This window comes from Vipera ursinii (genome assembly GCF_947247035.1).
Source record: "Vipera ursinii genome assembly, chromosome: 1".
Taxonomy (NCBI): domain Eukaryota; kingdom Metazoa; phylum Chordata; class Lepidosauria; order Squamata; family Viperidae; genus Vipera; species Vipera ursinii.
In genome coordinates this window covers 304,635,919-304,660,045 of record NC_139512.1, presented here as the reverse complement: position 1 = coordinate 304,660,045, position 24,127 = coordinate 304,635,919, and the positions used below count along the sequence as shown (strand labels likewise).

The 24,127-nt window shown below is 35.4% G+C and overlaps 1 protein-coding gene across 1 annotated transcript in view; it reads left to right on the top strand.

Annotated features, from left to right (window-relative positions):
• The window catches only part of DNAH14 (dynein axonemal heavy chain 14), a gene marked incomplete at both ends in the record, with an annotated part of 211,297 nt that overhangs the window by 125,429 nt on the left and 61,741 nt on the right, over positions 1 to 24,127 (top strand). Inside the window, 12 exons of the mRNA XM_083377402.1 lie at positions 791 to 919; positions 4,859 to 4,999; positions 5,339 to 5,506; positions 7,620 to 7,790; positions 10,167 to 10,334; positions 12,464 to 12,550; positions 12,807 to 13,004; positions 13,329 to 13,490; positions 14,154 to 14,342; positions 15,153 to 15,334; positions 16,146 to 16,254; positions 23,942 to 24,067. Of these exons, the coding sequence (XP_083233528.1) occupies positions 791 to 919; positions 4,859 to 4,999; positions 5,339 to 5,506; positions 7,620 to 7,790; positions 10,167 to 10,334; positions 12,464 to 12,550; positions 12,807 to 13,004; positions 13,329 to 13,490; positions 14,154 to 14,342; positions 15,153 to 15,334; positions 16,146 to 16,254; positions 23,942 to 24,067 (1,830 nt within the window). The remainder of the gene's footprint in view (positions 1 to 790; positions 920 to 4,858; positions 5,000 to 5,338; positions 5,507 to 7,619; positions 7,791 to 10,166; positions 10,335 to 12,463; positions 12,551 to 12,806; positions 13,005 to 13,328; positions 13,491 to 14,153; positions 14,343 to 15,152; positions 15,335 to 16,145; positions 16,255 to 23,941; positions 24,068 to 24,127) is intronic.

Below are 24,127 nucleotides of genomic sequence, written 5' to 3'. Positions count from 1 at the left end.
ATTAGATTTTGGTACAAAAAGGGAAAAGGGAGAAGTTGAGATAAGGGAAATTTTGATCACCTAACAAAATATTTGGAAATCATAAATAACAAAAGTTAATTTGAGTATTGATGGGAAATTAAAGCTTGGGGGGGGAAGCAATAACAGGACATTGATTATATATAAGGATCAAATGCAAACGCAATTAAGATATGTGTAAGCTAAAAATTATTGATAATTGTAATAACAATGTTTTTATTTAGTTGATAATAATAAGAATTGTGTTAACCCAATATGAGATAGTAGATACTAAGGGAAAAAGAGAGGAAATATCTGATATTGTAACATGAGGTTTATACTAAAGATTTATGTATGCTATTGAACTATTGATTAAGCTAGTCATCTCGTTGCTTTTTAAATAATTGTAAAATAAGAAAATTAATAAAATGTTATAAAAAAAAGAAAATTAAACAGAACACATGCAAACTTTTATTTTTGCATAGGCTGGTTCCATCAAATGCAAACAACCCTAATTCAGATAATTTATTAAGAAACTCTTTTTTGGAGCCAATTAGAGGGATTTTCTAGACCACCTCTTCAGTGACTGAGTACAACAATATATACTGTAGAATAGAATAACAGAACTGTAAGGGACCTTGGAGGTCTTCTAGTCCAATCCCTGATATATATGCATAATAGATCATACATGTAAAAATGAAAATGCTACAGATAGAAATTAATTTCCTAATGTTTTTGTTAATATACTTCAGCTGTGATAGTCATTTGTGTTTTTTATTATACTTATTTCAAGGCTCTACTGTTTATTGATGATCTGAACATGCCAATCGCAGAAGCATATGGATCCAAGCCACCATTAGAGTTCATCCGTCAGTTTGTGGAGTTGGGAGGATTTTATGATATTAAAAACCTTGAATGGAAGGTATGTTTAATATGGGTAACATTTCTTTTGTTATTTCTGATTTTTGTTAAACTAAGGTCTTTTCATTAAGAATTGGTCATGTAAATATAATGTCATGGTTCCGACAGATGAAATTCTTTAAAAGAACTTCGAGGCATTGCTTACCTTAAAAAATCTTTTATTCAAGAAATAAAGCATCACCACTACATAGTTAAAACCAAAAACTGAATCCCCCCCCCGGGCACAAAGTAGCAAAGCACAATTCCCTCCTCCAGTTAACAGTCAAAAATAACATTCTCCAATTAGCTTGAAGCATGGGCTTCCTCCCCAGTTCTCTAGCCTGCCAAATCCTTATCATCTCTGGGCGCAATAACCTTGATTCCTACAGCTGAGTTATTGTTGTTATGATTAGCTGGACTCTCATCCACATCCCCCCTCTCAGCATCATCTATGGTAACTCTAAAAGTGAAAGAAAAGATGGCTACATTCCCATCTGTTGTCAAAGCAAGAAAATCCGATGTTAGCAGCATTGACATATAGTATTCTGGATCAGTTGAAATTCATTCTCATGTTAAGTGGTCTAGATTCTTAATCACATAGGTTTAGGAGAATAATTAGGGTTTTAAAATTCATTTTTAAAGTACAGGTACTCCTCAAGTTGTGAATATAATGGAGTCTGCCAATTACATTCGTATTCTGAGAATCTGTTAATTGGAACTTGTTAAATGAAAAATCCCCATCCCTCCTGTCCCCAAAGTATTCATTAATTGAATGCACAGGTTGTTAAGAGCGCATGGGGTATCTCAGGAGTGGGGAAGACCATCAGAGGCCTAGTGCAGGGACAAGACCACTGCCTCCAGCCACCAAAGGCCTCCCCCCACCCACTAAGAGAACCTATGCTCCTCTTCCCACTCCTTAGGCTACCAAGCTGCTTGGGCTTTTCCTTCCCACCCCCTCACTGATCACTCACTCACCTTTGACACCATGCTCACCTCCTGTGCGGCCTTGGGTGCTGGAGCTCTTGTCCAGCCAGGTGGAGAAACACTGGGCAGGCCTCTCACTTTCTCTACTGAGCCCCAACCTCTCTCACAAGTGAATGCGATCTTGCCCTTCAACTTGCTAGAGCGCCGAACCACCCGGATTTCAGCAATTGCACTGTCATGAAGAGCTTGGGGCACCTCTGCCCTGCACCCTTCACTTGCACTCTGGTGGAGAACTGACTGCCTCCCTGACTGTTGTGGCCTGCAGGTGCCTTCCTGCCCGCCCAGATTTCCCACTCCAATTTCTTAAATTGTTGTGGAGGTGGAGACCTTGGTGCACCTCTACCCTTTGCATACTGAGGCCTTTTCCAAATCCAAGAGGGGCTCCTAATCAGACCTGCTTTCCAGCTTCATCACATTTCTCCCAGCAGTTCAAGATGCTCTTCTTTTGCTGGAGAAATGGAAAACTTATGTTACAAAAGGAAGAAACACACAGGGAAACTGAAGAAGAATCTGTTGTGATTCAGGGTCAGCCTGTGGGTTCGGCAGTTGGGTCGGACGAATCAGAGGAGGAGGGGGGTGTTGAAGACCTTGCTGAGGGGGTTGAAGATCTTGCTGATGATAGCCCTCAGGCAGGCCCCTCCCACTTGGTCACCATGGAGACCCAGCTGTGTGAGCCTGACAGTGTGGATGAAGATGACCCACAGCTGGCCCTGTTCAAGGACGCCCGATGCAGGAGACAGTCAAGTAGGAGTAAACAGAGGAAGGTTGTGGGGCTTCTCGGAAGGAGGCAGAGAGAGGCCACGCCCTGAACTCTTTATAAAGGGAATGTTTGGGGAGGGCTGGTTTGCTGAAAGCAACCGCTCAGATAGTGTTTCAAAGCTCCTGTATCTTGGAACGTGTCTTGTTTGTTTTTTGTAGTAATAAATTTGGCAGACGTCATTCCAGCCTCTTGCCGTTTATAAAGGGGTTGCCTTTTCTGCAGGGCCGGTAGCAGGCTGGTACAGAACAGAATCATCCAAAAGTTGTCACTTTCCCAATGTGGAGCAGGAGAGACCAGGCAACTCCATGAGGCAATTTTCATGAGAAGTTGGAAAGACTGATCTTTTTGTTTTTTTAGCCCCATGAAGGAAGCCAAACTTGGTCATTCCCAGAAGTTGCCTCATGGAGTTGGTGGAATTTCTTCTTATTTGTTGGTTAGATTTCTCTTTAACAAGCTTCTGCACTTCTTCTCTTGCCCTCTGGTGCCTTAGAGAGCAAGTCAATCCCTTCTTCTTTGTGGCAGCCCCTCAAGTACTGGAAGGCAGTTATCATGTCCCCCTCTTGCTTCTCTCTTATAGGCTGTACATACCTAACTTCCTCAACCATTCATCATACGATTTAAGGCTCTTTATCATCTATGTTGCTTTTCTATGCACTTTTCCAGGGTCTCAACATCTTTTTTGTATTTTGGTGACCAGAGCTAGATGCAGTACTCCAAGTGTGATCTTATCAGCTGGGTGTAAAGTGATGCTAACATTTCTTGTTGTCTTGACACTGTCCCTCTGCCTAGGACTGCATTGGCTTTTTGGCAGCTGCAGCACACTGCTGACCCATACTTAAGTGGTGATCCACTAAGACACCGAGAGCCCTCTCACAATTACTAGTGTTGAGCCTATTCTGTACCTATGCATTTGGTTTTTACTGCCTTAGAGCAGGACTTTACTTTTCTCACTACTAAACTGCATCTTGTTGGATAGGATAGGACTCAGTACTCAAGTCTGTCAAGATCCTTTTGAATCTTAAGCTTATCTTCTAAAGTGTTAAAGCTTATGGGAGTATCTCGGTACTCCCATGTTACACCACACCTGCACGAGCTGCATTGGCTTCCGGTTACCCTCCGAGTGCAATTCAAGGTGCTGGTAATAACCTTTAAAGCCCTGCATGGCTTAGGCCCGGGGTACTTGCGAGACCACCTGCTGCCATTGTCAACCTCCCATCGCCCAGTTCGCTCCACAGAGTCGGCCTCCTCAGGGTTCCGTCGGCCAGGCAATGCCATCTGGCGACCCCCAGGGGGAGAGCCTTCTCTGTGGGCGCGCCGACCCTCTGGAATGAGTTGCCTCCGGAGCTGTGGACGGTCCCTGACCTTCGATCCTTCCACCGTGACCTGAAGACCTGGTTGTTCCAACAAGCGGGCCTGGACTGACTACGATTTTTAATTAGGCTTTTACTGGGTTAAATTGTTTTGTAATTTTGTATTTATTGTTTAATTCTCTTTTAATTTTTTTACTCTTATGTTTTTTTAATTTTTATTGTTGTGAACCGCCCTGAGTCCTCAGGGAGAAGGGCGGCATATAAATTTAATGAAATGAAATGAAATGAAATGAAATGAAATGAAATGAAAGTATATCAGAGTTTTAAGTAAATTAAATAAATTAATTTCTGGTGTTCACATCTGAATTGCAGACTTTTTACTTACTATTTTGATTTTTCAATTCAGTTTTTTAATTATACAGTCAACAGCTATCTTGAGTTTCTAAGCCAGGCATGTCAAACTGCCGGCCCATGGGCCAGATGCAACATACTGAAACCAGGCCCACCCCATGGGGAAAAAGTCACGATACATTGCGCGACATCACGTGATGTCGCAAGTTTGACATGCCTGTTCTAAGCTAAATAGTTACATTATGAATTATACTACAGTTATATTAAGATGATTCCATACACATTCTTTTGTTTTAAAGTTGATTTTTCTTGTGATTATTCAATAAAAATATTAATGAACCTGAAATATTTCTGAGGAGATTTGTACTTTTGTGTATACCTGAGATATATGAAGCTCTGTACTTACCCTAGGAATAGATGGATTTTTAAAAAATGCATTAGAACCTTTTCATAAGTTCATTATCAATCATTCTGATATTATACAATATTATACATACAGTATGTTGATTTATAGGTTTTTTTAAAAAAAATTCTATCTTATCTGTTTTTCTAACAGCATGTTCAGGACATTGCCACAGTTGCATGCTGTACACCTCTAAATGTAGGAGGTAATGAGATTAGTACTCGTCTTCTGTCCCATTTTTGCATTTTAGTTTTGCCTGCAACTTCCTTACAGTCTTTGCAACGTATTTTCCAGGTAACTATCCCAAGACCTTTATTCATTTAGTTTTACAAAGAGCAAAATGAAACTAATGATATGTAACTGATAGCAATAGCAATAGCATTTAGACTTAGATACCACTTCATAGTGCTTTACAGCCCTTTCTAAGGGGTTTACAGAGTTAGCATATTGCCACCAACAATCTGGGCCCTCATTTTACCGGCCTCAGTTTGCAAATATCTAAAATAATGTAGCTTACCATAACTATGTTAACCACAGTTTCTTTAAAGTAATGTACATAATTCAGCATCTTTATTATTATATTAAATGGAAAAAGTTTATAATTTTTTCTAAATGTATAAAATATTTTTGTAGGTACGCCTGGGGACATACTTTTACATCAATAGATTCTTGGTTGAAGTTCAGAAGTGTACAGATAGTTTAACGTGTTGCTCTATTGCTCTGTACTATAGAATGCTTCATAAAATGCTTCCAACACCTGCTAAATGCCATTACATATTTAATCTACGAGATCTTTTTAAGGTTTGTATTTTTTTCAATTGGTTAACGGTTAATCAGTGAAGTATATGTAGCCTCATTTGGGACCTGCAAGTCAGTCATTATCCAAAGCCATTGCTAAGTGAAACAGTGACTATACTGATGATTTTACTTCAGCCTTCCTTTGCTTTACAGGCCAAAGAAGGTTGTAAATGCAAGGATTGGTCATAAGATTATTTTTAAGTCATTTTGGTATCTGAACACTAAAAAAGACCTGTATTCCATAAATTAGAGAATAGGGAAGCAAAAAGTCGTTTAAATAGGAAGATTACTTAAAAGATAAATACATAAATAGGTTATGATTAAAACTGTCAAAATGTGGAGAAAGGAGGAGGATTTTAAATCAGAATGATACATTTCACTGAACAACCACAATTTCCATTTTTTTATTATCTCTCTGCTTCCTTTTACTTTTCTTACTATTAACCCTGTCATCATACTCAAAACATATACCGTATTTAATTTAATTTATGTTTTGAGTATGATGACAGGGTTAATAGTAATATACATGAGTAATATTATATAAACAAAGAATGTTCACAAGTAGATAACTATTAGTCAATATGCACATAAAGTATGGATTTAAAGTAACAAGAAGAGAAAATTGGGTCTATATTGGTTAAAGCTTTAGTCCTGTCCCTATCAAAAAGTGATAACTAAGGAAAATACAGCAGTTACTGTCATTGTGTCATTTTCTAAGAAAGAAGCAAACAGTTGCAAAATTATATGTCATGTAGCACTCTGTAATGACACAGATAGGAATTCTGGGGGCTCATTCCAATATGAGCTTCAGTAGATTTTGCGCTGAATGTTGCTAACTTTTCTGTAGTGATTTATTAAATACACCAAGTGGGGATACACTGATTTTCCTTCTGAGAATAGTTTGGATTCAATATCTTGTTGAATATTTTAAAAATTATTCAGAATATGATCCATATTAGTAAAACAGATAACATTTATTTATTTATTTATTTATTTATTTATTTATTTATTTATTTATTTATTTATTTATTTATTATTTATGGGATATCCTAAGTATTATCAACTTAAGATAATTTCCAATGTTATCTATCGCATAGAACAGTGCCTCCCCCCAACCTTTTGAGCACCATGGACTGGTTTCATGGGGAGAGGTTTTTCCACAGACTGGAGGGGGCATGGTTTTGCATGCTGCCTGCATCACATGGATGGGGCTTCACTTGTTTGCTCAGCATGGGTTGTTGGCATGCCACAGACCGGTGCCAGTCCACAAACCATGGGTTGGGGACTCCTGCCATAGAATCAAATTCAGGCGAAGCACCATTTTTGTGAGTTGGACAGGGAATGCATTTCTACATATTCATGGACATAGTTTTCAGTGAATAAGGTAAAAGGTAAAGGTTTCCCCGCACATGCGTGCTAGTAGTTTCCGACTCTAGGGGCCGGTGCTCATCTCTGTTTCAAAGTCGAAGAGCCAGCGCTTGTCCGAGGACGTCTCCGTGGTCATGTGGCCGGCATGACTAGATGCCAAAGGCGCATGGAATGCTGTTACCTTCCCAAAATAGTGGTCCCTATTTTTCTACTTGCATTTTTACGTGCTTTCAAACTGCTAGGTTGGCAGAAGCTGGGACAAGTAACAGTCGCTCACTCTGTTATGCGGCACTCAGGATTCGACCCACCAAACTGCCGACCTTCTGATCGACAAGCTCAGTGTCCTAGAGCCACCGCATGCCTTTTTCAGTGAATAGTAATTGGTAAAATAGTTGGAATTTCTTGTTTGTACTAAGGTGTTGTTGTCATTAAGATTTATTCTGAATATGTTGGTATGACTAATATTTATATTATCAATATCTGTGGAATGAAATTTCTTTTGAAAGATATTTCTGTTGTCTAAAAATGGAAAACTTTGTTTCTTTTATTAATATCTGAAATGGCTACCTCACCCTTCAGGGCTATTAAGCACTGCAGTATTGTAAAATACCTAAAGCAACCATAGGTTAGCATAGCATGATAAAAAAATGAAATCAGTACAGAAGATAGCTTAAAAGTTTTAGTAACTTCAATAGTAATGTGAATATAGCTTCACTTCAAAAAGTTACTGTTAAAATCAATACTATAGGTACTTGAAGGACTACTTCAAGCCCACAAGTCAATCATTGTCTCAAAAGAAACAGCAGCATTATTATTTATGCATGAATCTACACGAATTTTCCATGATCGTCTGGTTGATCTAGCAGAGAAGGAGATATTCTATCAGTTTCTTTCAAATGAGCTCAACAATTATTTTAAAGTAAGTATACTTATATGTGTTATATATGTATGTATAAATCAGTTTATCCTCTTATATATGTATGTATAAATCAGTTTATCCACCTCTTCTCAGGGTGCCACCGGTAAGAGATTGCCGGCGGGTAACACCCAGGGATAGGGCCTTCTCAGTGGGGGCGCCTGCCCTTTGGAACCAGCTGCCAGTGGAGCTGAGGACTGCCCCCGACCTCCATTCATTCCGCCGGGTCCTGAAGACCTGGCTCTTCGAGCTCTCTGGCCCAGGCTGAGGATTAATCTTATTTTAAGTGGGGTTTTATTTATGCAGGGACAAATATAATTTTTTTAAAATTTGTTTTTAACTTTTGTATCTTGGTTTTTTAATCACCCTGTAAACCGCCCTGAGTCCTTCGGGAAAGGGCGGTATATAAATGTAATAAAATAAAATAAAAATAAAACCTGCCAAGTATCCAGTGTCATTCAGTATCTGAACATTCATAACCACTTAGGCATTAATTTTTCTATGAAAGTATTACAAATAATTTAAAACAATTTTTAAAATATTAAAACAATAAAAAACAAAATAAGTACAAACAGCAGTCATGATGATTAATCAACTAAGTAAAGTCAAGTAGCTGGGCCCTTAACACATTCTGAGCTCCAGAACAGATACATAGCTAAGTTTTTAATTTTTTGTGAAAAGCCAACAGGTTGGGGCCATTCTAATCTCCAAGGGGAGAATACTCCATAAGGCAGGGGCTACAGCAGCAAAAGTCTATCTTAAGCCTGACAGTCTTTGGCTGACGGGATCTTCAGCATGACCAATCTATTGGATGGAATTGGACAAGTAGGGACTCCTAGAAAAACTCTGGGGAGAAAGAGGGTTTTTTAATATATTCTAGTGGCTTGCCCTGTCACTGTTGGTGGGATACAAATAGAAATACACACGTGTGTGTGTTTGTATGAATGGTAGAATATAAAATGAGAGCAAACCCCACTCCCTACTGGTACTGATGATGTTACCTAGTTGGATAATGAAATATCTGCAAGAAAACAACCAAGTTAAGAGAGCACCAAGGACCCCTCGTTGTTGGACATGTCTTACTGCATGCATCAAATAGAATAAGATATGTGATGGTCATCTTAGTTATAAGCACTAATAGTTACATGAAATGATTCTTCTTTTCTTGTAGCATTTATAGCACTATAATATAAATTTGAAACTACAAAAATGTCCTAAGGGAGGGATTCATTATTAGAAGTTCTTGCTTTTTAAACATAATATATAATAACTGTTAATAAAGGAACAAAATTAGATTGAGGCAATGGTGTTGGAGAATGACACCGAAGCTTTTTTTCAACCAAGTACCTGACAAATTGCATATTGGATTTTATCCAAAAAGAGCTTGAAAGAAAAAAAATTATCTCATTTTCTCTTTCTATCTAATCCAATAGGGGGATGGGGGAGGCAATTCCAGAACAGCTATCAGTGTTTTAGAATTGTGGGAGATTCTGTTCATTTATCTCCTACATCATTTCCAGGATAAGGTTTTAAGAGTTCTAGATACACATGGCTAGAAATTTCCAAAGGAAGATTATATATTCTAGAAATTTGCCCATTCTTCATTGTACCACTACAGAGGTCACTTGGAGCTATGTAAGTTATCCGAATGAATACTGGCCTAATAATATCTGCATTGTTTAGAGTTATACAGTATAAACTAGCCAAATTACAATTCATATTCATGATCCAATTTCAATTTCTCAATTAAATCTGTAAGTCAAGTCAATTCAGAAGGTGAGTACAATTCAACAGATTTTTTTTGTTTACCCAATCTGATTGGATCAATAATCCAAAGCCACTCAACAAATTGATTTGACAAAGTGAATCAATATGGAGATCTTGCAAGTCTTATTCAGACTGAATTTAAGCATTGAATTTAAGCATTGAATTGTATTTATTACAATGTAATATAGAAGTTAAATCTTGTTCCAGCAATATCCCCCCAAAACTTTTATTAATATTTTATACTCCCTCATAAGACCTACAAAGACTGCTTATATGTTTTATCTTAAAACTGCCTACAATTTCAGGGTTTTTTTTCCTTCTATATTTGTATTAATATATTTCCTAATGTATAGCTTACAAAATGCAGATACATAGTGACTTTTTTTAGTTTGTCTAAAAAAGATCTTTGTCCCAATATAGATTTCAAATTACAAAATCATTCTAGATTTTCTAGATTACATCATACCAGTACATAAGAGAATTTGTATTTGAGAATTTGTATTAACATATTTCCTAATCCATACATCTCAAAATGCAGATATATAGTGACTTTTTTAGTTTGTCTAAGAAAGATCATTATTCTAATGTCAAATTACAAAATTATTCCTTTAGATTTCCTGGACAAAGGAGAAGTTGATGGAGGAGTTTCCTATATTTGTAGATTTTCTAGATTATACCATACCTGTAGATAAGAGAATATATAGATTTGTCCCTAGCCAGAAGGTTCTTCTTTTGACACTGGAAGAATATTATATGAGAATGCAAAAAAAAGAGTCAGAGGTAATTTTTGAAATTTTGTTTAATATTGGTGTATTATAATTGCTACGTGATGTGAGTCAATAGTGTATGCATGTATCTTAGGTGCTAGATTTCCCTCATAAAAACTCTTATGATACTGGACAACTTGCTTTCCTCTAGTTTTCTCCTATGTACAAATAGCAGGACATAGATAGGTGAATCTGAGCAGTTACGTTCTGTAGGTAAAATAAAAAATGACACATGGATTTATCATAAATTCCTTCTCAAAACTGCAAGTCACAGCTATATTCAAGAATGATGAAATAACAAAGAACATTAGAATGGCTAATTCAGAATAGATAATAGGTAGTTTCTTCCATCTTAGTTCAATATCATCAATATGCAGATAACACTCAGCTTGATTTTGTAACTTTGTTGGTCTGTTCTGGTGATGCTGTTGAAGCTTCGTTTCATGTCAAGGCTGTAAGGTTCTGGATGTGATGAAATAAGTTAAAACTTGGTTGATTGCTGCTTAGAATCAATTTATGAATGATAAATTAACAAAATTGAACACAAACAAAGTGCTGTTTGTTCACCATAGTTCTTTTTCAGCTCTAATCCTGTTTCTCAGGGGATGTGGGGAAGGTACTGTCCTAAAGGATCTGGTGCTTGACCTGAGGACCCTTATAGCTGCTGCTGGAAGTATAGGTGAAGACAGGGGCTGGAAGAACGTTTGCTCAGCTATGCCTGGTACCTCTGTTGCCAGTTTACCTGGAACAGGAGGACCTGGTTACAGTGGCTCATATCTTTTTGCAATATGTTCTATGAGAAAAGTATTTGAAGATCACTTGGTTGGAGCAGACAGCTTAATTGCTAAGGCAGATAGGATTTTAAAAGACATAGTGCTTTGAATTGCATACAGAAAATTACTGGTAGTCAGTGCAATATATACCAAAGCCCTCCTTTTCTAATTGAATCAATCCTCTCATTCTGACAAAGAATTGAACCTTTATTATATGCCCCAGCAACATGACTAAGCAACAGAAAAGATAAGTCAAAGGTAGGAGGTTTGCCTCTTTCCCTTCTCATGTAAACAAAGGCTCTCCCACAAGAGTTGGGGCAGGGCACAGGAAATTGTGTTTGGAAGATATAGAGCTCCCATCATAGGACAATGTCTGTGCTTCATTACAAAAACTACCAAAAACTGAATGGTATTCCACATAAAAATTTTTATGGAACAATTCAATGAAACTTGGAAAAGGACAGGAGCTAGAAAAAGTATAACAGAAATGAGCTATAAGAATAATTGTTTTTCTTCCTCTATTTTTAACACTTAAAACCACAATAGGGTGAAGAAGATGTACTTGAAAAAGGAACAATCCTCAATCTTTGTGAATGAGGATTCTCTTAGCTACATATGCATAAGAAAAATAAGCAATTAATCTTTCAGATAGACATTTGAAATAGGAAATATTGAACAACTGCATCATAAAAATCACTCCAGTTATTTCTTTATTGATTTGTATACTGCTCAATCTTCGCAGATTTGAGGAGCTTAAAAAAATAAGCCATAGTTATAAAAAAAACAGAAACATCTACATCTACAATAAATATAGCCCAAAATGGAACAACCATCCTACAAACAAAATAAAATACATGGAGAAAAATAAATACAGATTGTTATTATATCGGTCAATGAAAGCTCTCTAGAAGAGTTGTGCTTTCATCAGCTTTCCAGCTTCCAGACAAGACTACAACTAAAACGACTAATCTTATTTCCAGAGTATGTGGGTCTGAAGCATTGGCATCATAACTTAAAAAACTATTTCCTGGCTCCAGCCAGCCTCACCTCATGAAAACGGGATACTACCAATAGCTTTTCCAAAAAGTATTGCTTCAGATGGGTCAACCCAGTTGGAGCAGGCAGTTTGGTTACTAAGCCAGATACAATTTTACAAGACAAAGCAGTTTGCAGTGCCCACATTGACTGAGAGAGGAATAGTTTTGGTCCTGAATGTCCCATTAGCATTAGTTTTCCCAGACTCTGTTTATGCCAGCTCCCAAGATAGAAGGGTTAGTTTCTGCTTTTCCTTGAACTCTTTCATGTCTAAAACGCATTTTGGAAGGAGGTTTCCATCTATTCACTATATTTGTGCTTTCTGTTTCCTTAGATCACCATGGTATTTTTCAAAGAAGCAGTACAGCATATAATTAGAGCTGCAAGGGTTTTTCGACAACAAGATAGTCATATGACACTGGTAAGAAAGTTTACTTTTAATTGGACATATTATATAAGATGTCAGTGCTATGTCTCTATTTAAAAGTAGCACACCTTAATTTAAGGTAATTTACCTTAAAATACCAAATGTCATTAAAACACCCGTCACTAAATCGTAATTATTATTATCATCCATTCTAAAAATTATATAAACATTTTAATATATGAAGATTTGCTTTAGTAAATCATTTTTGCTTATCTGATGTTTATCTAACATTTTTAATATTTATTAACAGATTGGATGGAATGGCAATGGGAAAGCAACCTGTGCATCCTTAGCCTGTTATATATCTGAATGCAATATCTGTAGATTATCTACTTTCTATAGTTACAGCTTTGCACATTTTAAAGAGGATATTAAAAAAGTCTATAAACAAGCTGGAGCAGAAGGCAAGAGGACAGTTCTTCTCATTACAGATTCAGATATAATTCAAGTAAGCCCACACGGAATATAAATTAATATACATATTAAATGTGTATCATGTTAATTAAATGCTTGTTAGAATTTTCCATCTCTGTTTCTCCCTTTTTTCTTAATATATCTGGATTGTCATCAGAGGTTTGTTTGCATTTTTGCCAGTCTGCTAGTACATTATTAGAATAGAAAATATTAATCAGTTGTCACAAAATAACTTTAACTCTATAGTTGGAGCTCCAGTGACAGTGTCTGTAAAAAACTGTCATTTTGTCAAAATGACAAAATCTAGATTGCTCCAACCAAGGCTATGGAGATAATTAATTAGTATTATTTTTCTTAGGAATCATTTTTGGAAGTCCTAAGTTGTATTCTGAAATCAGGGCAAGTGCCCAACCTATTTGAGAAGGATGAGTTGAATAACATTATGGAATCACTTACATCAGTTTCTGAAAGGACTAAGGATTCCAACAAAATGGATGATTTGTATTCTTTTTTCTTACAGGTATGTACAGGTAGCTTACTGTGATCAATATGCTCTCTCAGTGAAATTGCTGTATCCATTCCAACTTGGGTTCCAGATTAACAGCAGGATTCAGGGTTGTGCTCATTGAATTTAATTATCCTATTATTAATAGATAAATCAAGCAAGGAATGTGACAAGCTGTTATTTATAGCTTTGAATATATCCATGTGTGTTTGACCCCTGCCCATTGTTGCTTATGAAGGCAGAGTAAGAAGTTTGATTTAGTGAATGATAAAATTTTGATTATCTCCATCAAGGGTGCTTTTGTACCATCTGGTCTGAAAGAAGCCCAAGTTAAAAATGATCATTACATCTCACCTTTATGAGTGCTAACTGATAACTCTCAGTGTTGGAAGCTGAACTAGTGAATTGTGTGAATCCATGTTACTTGCATAACTATACAAAGTAGCTCATATAGGGAAACAACCTGTCTTTTGAACTTGGGTGCAAATATTATCTAACTATTATTTCAATATCTAGTATCACTGTATAATTTGCAATGTGATTCTTATTTCAGTGAAAATTATTCTTGCAAGTAGGTACAATTACAGTCTAATAAATGATAATCTAAATATTAGTGTATGCATATTTTCAAAGAAATGATTATTTTACTAGAGTTTTCACACAGGATTTTTTTTCTAGAGAGTACGCCAAAACCTTCATATAGTTTTGACAGTAAATCCTGCCGGACTGGTTTTCCGTCAATATTTACAGATATATCCTGCCATTGTGAACTGCTGTACAGTAGACTGGTATGAAAATTGGCCTGAAGAGGCCCTTTGCCATGTAGCAAAAAGTTATTTTAGCCAGAATCAGACATTTAGAAATGAGGTATGATATGAAAATGTTTTATCAAAATACATTGTAAATATATTATTCTCATTTATGAACTCTGGTTGATCAACTGAAGCTGCTCATGAATTGTGATAACTAATTTTAAAGAGTCTGGGAAAACATTGCAATGAGTTTCAGGGCTCATGGAAAATGTTGGGGAAATCAAAATGCCAGATGCAACCACCGCTTTGCTCTGGGCAAAAACAAATTACCAATCACCATTATAAAAAACATACACAATTTGGCTCATTTGCTCCTTGTTTGGATTTAGCTGGCTAAAAGGTAGCTATAGCAGCAGAAAGCTACTATGATTAAGTATAGGTTAATGCTCATTCATTTTCAGGTATACATGTTAGCAGGTAATTTGCAAAAGCATCTTCTATAGGAATTTCATTTTTCTGTTGAAAAATATACTCTACCTCACCAAATAAAACCATGACTGTTACTGTGAATTGTAACAATTCCTAATTTTAGAACAGATGCATTCAACTATATTAGATTTTTCATGAATGGATGTTGATGGTATGCAAAATAATCTGACAATCCAAAATATTTCTAAACTGTGAGTTCACACTATAGTAAAAGGAAAACATAAGCATCACAAGTAAATCTCATCACCAAGGAATTAGAACTTTTAGACTCAGCACCCTCTCTTCTCCTATGGAGGGAAGAAAAGGAACAACAAAGAAGAGAGAGACAATACAAACTGATTATGAAAAAGAAATTACTGAGAACATTACAATAAAAACTTCTTAAATTGAAATCTAAATTGTATTAAATGTGTGGTCTTTTCATTTCTCTTTATAGAATTTAAGAAATATTCTTATCCCTATGACTGTTAATATTCACAAGAATGCATCTATGATAATTGAGAAATACTTGAAGGAAACCAAAAGATACTATTATATCACTCCCAAAAGTTACTTGCAATTTATAAATACTTTTTCCATAATATTGAGGACCAAAAAAGAGGAAATGCTGAGTGAAAGGTAACTATAGATGTGTGGGGTTTATGTGTGTGTGTGCATGTGTAAGTATAAGTGTGTAACAGCACAACAGAGAAGTTGTCAGGAAGGATACTATTTTATAGAAATATTTTAGATGGATTAAAACATTTAAAAATTCAGATATTTCATTAACATCCCAAAGCATTGCAGCAATTCTGTGAAAAGTCAGCTGCAACCAGTGGTGGGATTCAAATATGTGAACGACCGGTTCTCTGTGTGGATGACACTTCCGAAGTCCATTCTGGGCCTGGGCAACAAAAAATTAGCTACTGGTTCTGCCAAACTGGTGCAAACTGGCTGCAACCTATGACTGGCTGCAACCTATGGGTGGGTTAATATACTCTTCCTGGAAAAATTTTCTAGAAGCAAATTTGAGCATTTCACTGCCAACAGATTCTTTACAGGGTGAACATTAGGTACAGTGAGATTCAATTATTGCATCACTCATCCTATGGTTAATATATATATTATACATTAATCTATGGTTAATCTATAAAATTGTTGAGTTATTCTGTCAAATATAATAGAAGCAATGGTCTTAATATCAATAAAATATTTTATAAATTATATATCTATAAAGCATATATCAGATATTCACAATTCCATGCACAGTGCTTACCATAGTTTTTCATGATAGACTTCATAGAGTTGGTATATGTAGTTTTACCAAAAGACTTCTATGCACCTAGCACTTAATAAGAGGTAGTTCGTTTAAGTGGTTGATGTAATGAATATACTATGTGACTATCAGGCCTATGGTATAAATAGATTTTAACTCTTTTTTTTATTTTAGAGCTTGTTATCATTCTGGTCTGACAAAAATCTTGGATGGAACTTCACAGATTGCAGATATGCAAGATGAATTGCTTGTCCTTGGACCTCAAATAGAGTCAAAATCAAAGGTATATTTAATTCATAAGTGTTCTTCCCACCCCCTAAAATATTGAATAATTTCTTATCAGGTCTTACCTGAGACTTTAGAATTTATAAAAGTTATTGACATGGGTATGTTTTGTAAAAGTTGCAGCAATATAACTATTATGTGAATTCAGTTTGTGGTGCATTAGATACTTTGGATGAACAAAAAAAAAGACTAAAGAAACCTAAGCTGGTGTAAAAGAAATAACATTTGGAATCCATTTATGATAATATATGTAGTGGAATAGCCAATTCCATAATGTAGAAGGCTGGAAATCTCAAACATCTTCTCCCAGGGGCCTCATGGTCTTCACATACTGGTTCTGCTCTGTTGCATTTTATTACCTTATCTATTCCTACAGCTATCATCTATCATTTAAGAGTTGTCTTGCGTGGCAAATTCTCCCTAGCCACATAATTTAAGAAAGATAGTGATCTCACAATCTGTGCTACTTTTCTGATGATAAAAAGGTAAAAATCCCAAAAATAAAAGATGTAAAATAATTTTAATAGTGCAACAACCTGGCTATCAGGGTAGAAGTATGTAACTAAAATATTCGTCCCTTTTTCCCCTCCTTGGGAGACAGACTAAAATTTTATTTGTTTGTTTGTTTGTTTATGATACTTATATAGCTGCCCATCTACCACAGGGGTTCCCAACCCCCAGTCCGTGGACTGGTACCGGGCCGGGCATGCCAGCAATTGGGCCGCACAAACAAGCAAAGCCCCATCCATGGGATGCAGGCAGCACACAAACCCACAGACTCGCTGGTCTGCAGAAAAACTTTTCGCCATGGAACTGGTCCCTGGTGACCAAAAGGTTGGGGACCTCTGATCTACTAGAAGGAACTCTGAGTGGTCAAAAGAATAACCACACAGAACACTAAAAACACTATTTAAAACAGTTTAAAATGTTGAGGCCTTGAGAAGAGTCACATTCAAAATAACCATATCTGTTTATAAGTGGCAAACTCAAATGAAAGTTTGCTGCAAATGGTTTGTTTTTCTCTGTGAGAGAGGAGATGTTGCAACTGATATTTCAGACTAGGAGATTATAGAACAAATATTCATTGCAGCCTGAATTATTCATAAAAACTGAAACCACCCATAATTCACTAGCACAGGCAGGGGCTCGAAGGTAATCTAACTTTACATTGTGTGTAGTGACAGAGATTATCTCATTTTCAAGGATGTAGCGAAATTAAACAAGTTAGTGATGACTTCTTAAAAACAGGACAGAAATCAGGAATTTGGAAATAAATAGATGGTTGAATAATTTAGCTATGCTAGAATTCAGGGAGCTGTTTGAGGTTTAGGGCTATTCTGAAGAGCCCTTTTGAAAATATACCAAAAAATTGTTCAGACATTAGCTGATTTGCTGATATAGGAAGCAGAGAGAATGGATGAAGAATTAGACTATGTGTATCAGATAAATTCACATTTAAGAAATATTTTGTATATTTCCTGAAGAAAAGAATGAGAGACCAAGTTCTGCAATGTCACTTTGATGCAACATTGAATATTGACAAAACTGATATAATTGTCTTAAATGAGTTTTCTAATAGGATTTTGTGCAAGAGAAAATTACTTTTACTTTTTTACTTTTAAAAAATATAGAATATAGGATTCAACTTTGTTGGGATATCCTAGAAGGGAGTAATTTTTTACTTCTTTCATTATTTGAGTAAATTAAAACTTGATATCTGTTTATAAGAAATCCATATAAGAAAACTGATGTGAAGTAATTGATTTGTAAGATTTTGGGTAAAGAGTTTAAATCAGCAGGTTTGAAAAAAACTAATGGAGTAGTCTTGTATATCAATTCACAAATCAAATCAAAAATATTGATGATGAAAATAATATATATGTTCAGGTGAATTTGAAATGCAAAGGACTAAATTGATAGTTGTTGGTTTTCATGTTTCATATGAGGATAATGCAAAGTTTTTTAACCAATTTATGAATCAACTGACCATATTCATATATGTGAATTGGGGCTTGATGGAGAATTGGAATAGAGCTATCAGCTCTATCATCCCCACAGCTTGATAAAACCTTAGACAAGAAATTTAAACTTAACCTAGGTGAATGACCCATGCTGAGATATAGAATGAAGTTGAAGACATGTTTCAATGACAAAAACTGCAGCTGTCATTGTTGGGAAGAATTTTTGTGATTAAGATGAATGTTCTGCCTAGAATTTTATTTTTACTGTAGACAATGCCTATATTGATAATTGATGTAGCATTTAAGCAATAGCAAACATATTTCCATATTTGGTTGGCGTGGCAAGAAACTGAGAATGAAATACAACTTGATGCAGAATGGTAAAGAAAGAAGGGGGTTAGAATTACCAGATTTAAATTTGTATTTTTCAGCTTGTTAGAGTAGATGAAAGAGGGATGACTTTGAGAAATAGGTGGTTAGTGTAACTGAAGAACATGATTTTAGATTTAATTGGCATGGCTGTCTGTAGTATAATAAAGTTACGTTTAATGTAGATTAATCATTTTATTAGGCTTACCATAATGAGAATTTCAAATAGTTATAAAGCAAATTTGTTTCCTAAAATCCCTTTATGATTGTCACCTCAAGACTGTCACTTCCTTTTTAGGAGAGAAATGATATTTAAACAAAAATGTTTAACTTATGCTGATCTGCTGAATTTTTCCCAAGGAGAATTTAAGTTAAAAACAAGAGAAAACTTAAGAGTTGAAAGGCTTTACAAGCCATTGGTTTCCTTATGTTAACAGAAAGATTTAAGCTTGATAAGAAGAATTATGAATTTGAAAATGAAATGATTAAATTTGATGAGGAGTTGTGTACAAATGATAGTCATATTATGGCTAATGTCTAAAACCTTTTACTGACAATGGAAACAGAGGATGAACAATGACAAAAACTGGATATAATATACAGTTGGATCAATACGATCATATGAGGATAGTTGAAATTATATTAAATTATAGTCTTAGAGGATGTCTGTATCCTTTTTTAATAATATTTTATTGATTTTCCAATTTTACATTTGAATATTTAGAAAGCAATGTGGTAACTGGGTTACAATAGTTCAATAACAGAATCTTAGTGCAAATCTCAGGTTACAATATTTCTTCTCTTTTTCCCTTAACATTTACTGTCTCATATTCAAGTTAATTCATTTCTAATTATATCAACTCAGTAAAAACATCATTATCACATTTATCAATAGATTTTTGGCTTATACATATCTTAATTACCTTCAGTCTTCATAAACAATCCATATCCTGTTATTGATTTTACTCAATTTTTAATCTCTTATCAATATTCCAATTTAACCTTTAATATTTATAATTTTCAGATTTTGGGTAACCAAAAGTTCCCTTATCTCACTTAATAACAAGTTAGAATATCCAAAATACATATTTTATCTATTTGAATATAATCTTGTTCTATTTCCTAAGAGTTATCTATTTCCCATCATATTTAATCATCTACTTAATAACAGAATATCACCTTTAATAAATCAACACCATTATACATATTGTCTGGGTTGATCAATAAATCAAGCATATTCATAATATTTAACTTTCTTTTCTTTTTAAGTCCAATTTTTAAATATTAAGCTGATAAAATCCTTATTTTCAACTAGTTTCCAAATATTATAAATCTAATAACCAAAATTCCCCTTTAACCCTCTACTTTGCAATATAAAATCCGCTTTAATGGGTCAAAATCCCAGTTTTTTCAACCTTATTCTAGCTTTCTTCCTTTGCCAATTAGGCTTCCTTGTCAAGGCCTTTAAATCATCAAATAGATCTCCCTCTATTCTTACATATGCTGATTGAATTAAAGGAGACTATTTAATTGCCAATTTTCTGGAAGGACTAGCCCATTTGTATTCATTAAATTGTCTCCCTGTTGTTCCAATTCCCCATGTTTGCTCTGATATATTTGTCTTCAATTCAGTCTGTTCCACTTTCTCAATTTTTTTCTGATTTGTATAGAGTCATTTCCATTTTCAATGTTGTCACTTCCTTTTCTGGATTTTCTATCAGGTGTATTTGGTGATCAATTAGATCCTCTGTCTTCATATTTGGTTGTCCCACTTCTTGCATTATCTTCTGCATTGTTGATTCTTTAGTTGTAGTCAACATTTGGCTTTGTGCATGTGCCAGACTATTACAAATTATACAGTGGGTCCATCGAGATGCAAAGATGACACAGACTTCCTAAACAAGCTGAATACATTTTTTGGAAGATTTGAGGCATCAAATAGCACTCCTGCTAGGAAAGCTGTGCCCATCTTGACGAGCAAGTGCTTAGCTTCGATGTCACCTCTGCCTGGAAAACACTGCAGAAAGTTAACATTTGGAAGGCAGCTGGCCCAGATAATATCCCTGGGCAGGTTCCTAGGGAATACGCAAATGAACTGGCATTCACAGATAATTTCAGTCTCATTGCAGCAGGCAGTGGTCCCACCATGTTTTAAGATGGCCATCATTTTGCCAGTGCCAAAAAAAGTCCACAATTACAGGCCTCAATGATTACCGTCTGGTTGCACTGACATCTATCATTATGAAATGCTTTGAGAAGCTGATAAAGACATTATTGTATCTAGACTCTCACCAGCATTTGACCCGCTTCAGTTTGCTTACTGACCAAATTGCTCTACAGAGGATGCTGTTTCTTCTGTTGTCCATCTGAGCTTGGAGTACCTAGAAGAAAGAAATACTCATGTGCGTTTATTGCTTGTTGACTTGAGTTCAGCATTTAACACAATCTTTCCCCAGTAGCTAGTAGACAAACTGGGCCCTTTAGGCTTAAACACTCCTTTGTGCAACTGGATTCTTAATTTTCTTACTAACAGGCCCCAGTATGTGCGAGTTGGAACAAATATTTCTAACACCATTTTCTTGAACACAGGTTCTCCTCAGGGCTGCGTCCTAAGTCTGCTGCTGTTCACCCTGTTGACCCATGTCTGTTGTCCTAGGTTTGCCATCAACCATATTGTGAAGTTTGCAGATGATACAACAGTAATGGGCCTTATTCAAGATGACAATGAGGGTGTTTACCACAAGGAGGTTGAGGGTTTGGTGAACTGGTGTAAGGAAAACAGCCTAGTTTTAAACATTGGGAGAACCAAAGAGATCATTGTCATTTTCAGAAAAGGCAGGCACAGCCACACTCCTCTGTGCATTAATGATTCACCTGTGGAGATGGTTACCAGCATCAAATTCCTGGGTGTGCTATTAACAAGTAGGCTGGCTTGGTCTCTCAACAGTGAGACGCTGGTGAAGCGATCAAGCAGTGCCTGCATTTTCTGTGTCACATGAGAAAAGCACATCTTCCTTCCCCTGTCCTTACCACTTTCTACAGAGGGACGATCGAGAGCATCCTGTTATATAGCACCACAGTCTGGTTTGGAAGCATCACTGCTTCAGACAGGAAGGCAGTGCAGAGAGTGGTAAGGATGGCTGAAAAGATTATTGGCAGTTCCCTCCCTTCCATCCAGGACACAGCACATAAGTGTTGTTTGAGCAGGGTCCGTAAGATTGTCTGGGACACTACACATCCTCTTCATGACCTGTTTTTTGTTGTTGTTGTTACCTTCTGAGAGGAGGCTTCATGGTATCCGAAGCAGAACATCTAGATTCAGTCAATGTTTTGTTCCATACAGTATTAAACTTGTGAACTCTAAAGCTTCCTCCTTCCATTGTGTATTCAAGATGGACAGTGATTAATATTTATATGTTGCTTATATGTAAGGGTGTAGGTCTATACATATGTTGTATATAGTAAGTTTAAATGTGTGTTATATATGTGTACACTTTGAGAGCAAGTAACTAAATTTCATTTTTAATGTGTGCCATTGTGCCCACAGTAAAAAATGATAATAAAGGTTATCTATCTATCTATCTATCTATCTATCTATCTATCTATCTATCTATCTAGTATTTTTATTAAATTTTTTATAAATGATATATCTAGAGAAGCTATCAAAAATGTACAAAGAAATTTCAAATATTTGTTGGAAATGTAATCAAATTGATGGTATATTTTCTAATCTCTAGTGTACATGCAACGCTATAAAATATTGGGGTTAAATATGCATTCTGATTCAGAAAAATTTAAAAGTGAATGTAGAATTGAAGCCAGAAGTTTTTCTTTTGAGTTTAATGGACAAACAAATAGAAACTTCTTATGGAATTTGCTTTTATGTGACAACTAAACTTTCACATGCACAAAGATAGAAGGATTTATTAATCCTTTACTAATACCCACAATACAGGAATGGATAATGAAACTGATGGAATTGGTGGAGATGGTGAAATTGACAGCTTTGATTAAAGAAAAGACTAATTTTATTTCTCCTTAGAAACCACTTTTGGATTTTGAAACTGAAATAAATAAAATATTGATTTTGGGATTTGATGTTTTAAATTATATGGGATAATAGAAATAATGTTAACTTAGAGTAAGAGTTTGTTTTTTAAATTCATATATGTTGCAAAGAAGGTCGAAAGTCATTATTTTTCTTACTTTTCCTTTTGGGTTTTTTTCCACACTTCTCTCTTCTTTATTCTTTTTCTTTTTTTTCTGGTCTGTTTATCTTTGTGTTTTTGAAACTCAATAAAGTTATAAAAATAAACTAAATGCAGAAATTCAGTAAAATTAAAATGAAGCCAAATGTGTAAAATAAAATTTTGTCTACAATAGAAATCCAATTGGTTTCTGTATGAAACAGTAAAATTATTGCAGTGAAATGACTAAATAAATATTCCTTAGGATAGGAGCTCCCTCTCGTGGCCACAAGTATAAGTTCAGAAAGTTGGATTCTGCCAAGCAATCTAGAACAGGGGTGTCAAACTGCAGGCCCACGGGCTGGATGCGTCACCAGGAAACAGCGCCCACCCCATTGCCGGCAATGGAGAAAAAGATCTGATATGTCATGCAATGTCATGTGACATCACAAGTTTGACATTTCTGATCTAGAATGAATAATATCCACAGAAGTAAAACATGGAGTTAAATATAGTTAATATGTAATCTACGTAAATATAAGATACAATAAAATAACCAATGAAACACGTAAAATAATTCTATACTCAATCTCCACCAAGTTACATATAGTCAAATATTTGTATAATTATTTAAGTCAGGAAAAGGAAATAACTACAGCTATGCTGGTTAGATCAAACCTTTTTTTAGCCGGTCTCAGTTTCTCATTTGGATTTCCCACATGAATGCAAAGTAAAAGAGCAGAGCGTTGATTAGAAACAATTATTGATTCCCATACAATAATTTCTAAATATATTGCCATAAAACATAGCAATAGAGATTAATTTAATAACTTTTTAAGATACATGTAAATGATAGATTCATTATTGTATTCATCACAATAGGCAATGTGCATAAAACAGGATCCAATGATAAACAGTAGAAAGTTTATTATATCAAGATTTTCTATGAGGAAGGTGTGTGGTTAAGACATTTAATAATAGATAAACAAATAAATCTTGTAGCCATCCATTGCTGAAACATTGAGCTGAAATAAAGATCTTTTGATCTGATATGCATCTTTATAAAAATGGACTTGGAAGGTAATTTACAGGATTTATGTTGATAAAGTTTTAGATTCATTATTTTTTCAGAGATTACCATAAAAATATTTGACTGTTTTCTCATTAGGAAATAGAAGAACTTGTAGCCAAACTTCAGAAAGATGCGTTAGTTGTAGAGCAAGTTCGAACGTTGGTTAAAAAGGATGAAGAAACTATGGTTGCGGAAACAAAAATTGTGGAAGGGTATGCTAAGGTACATAGTTTTCAAAGTTTCTTCTTTGGATTACCTCATAAGACGTATGCCAACTATTCC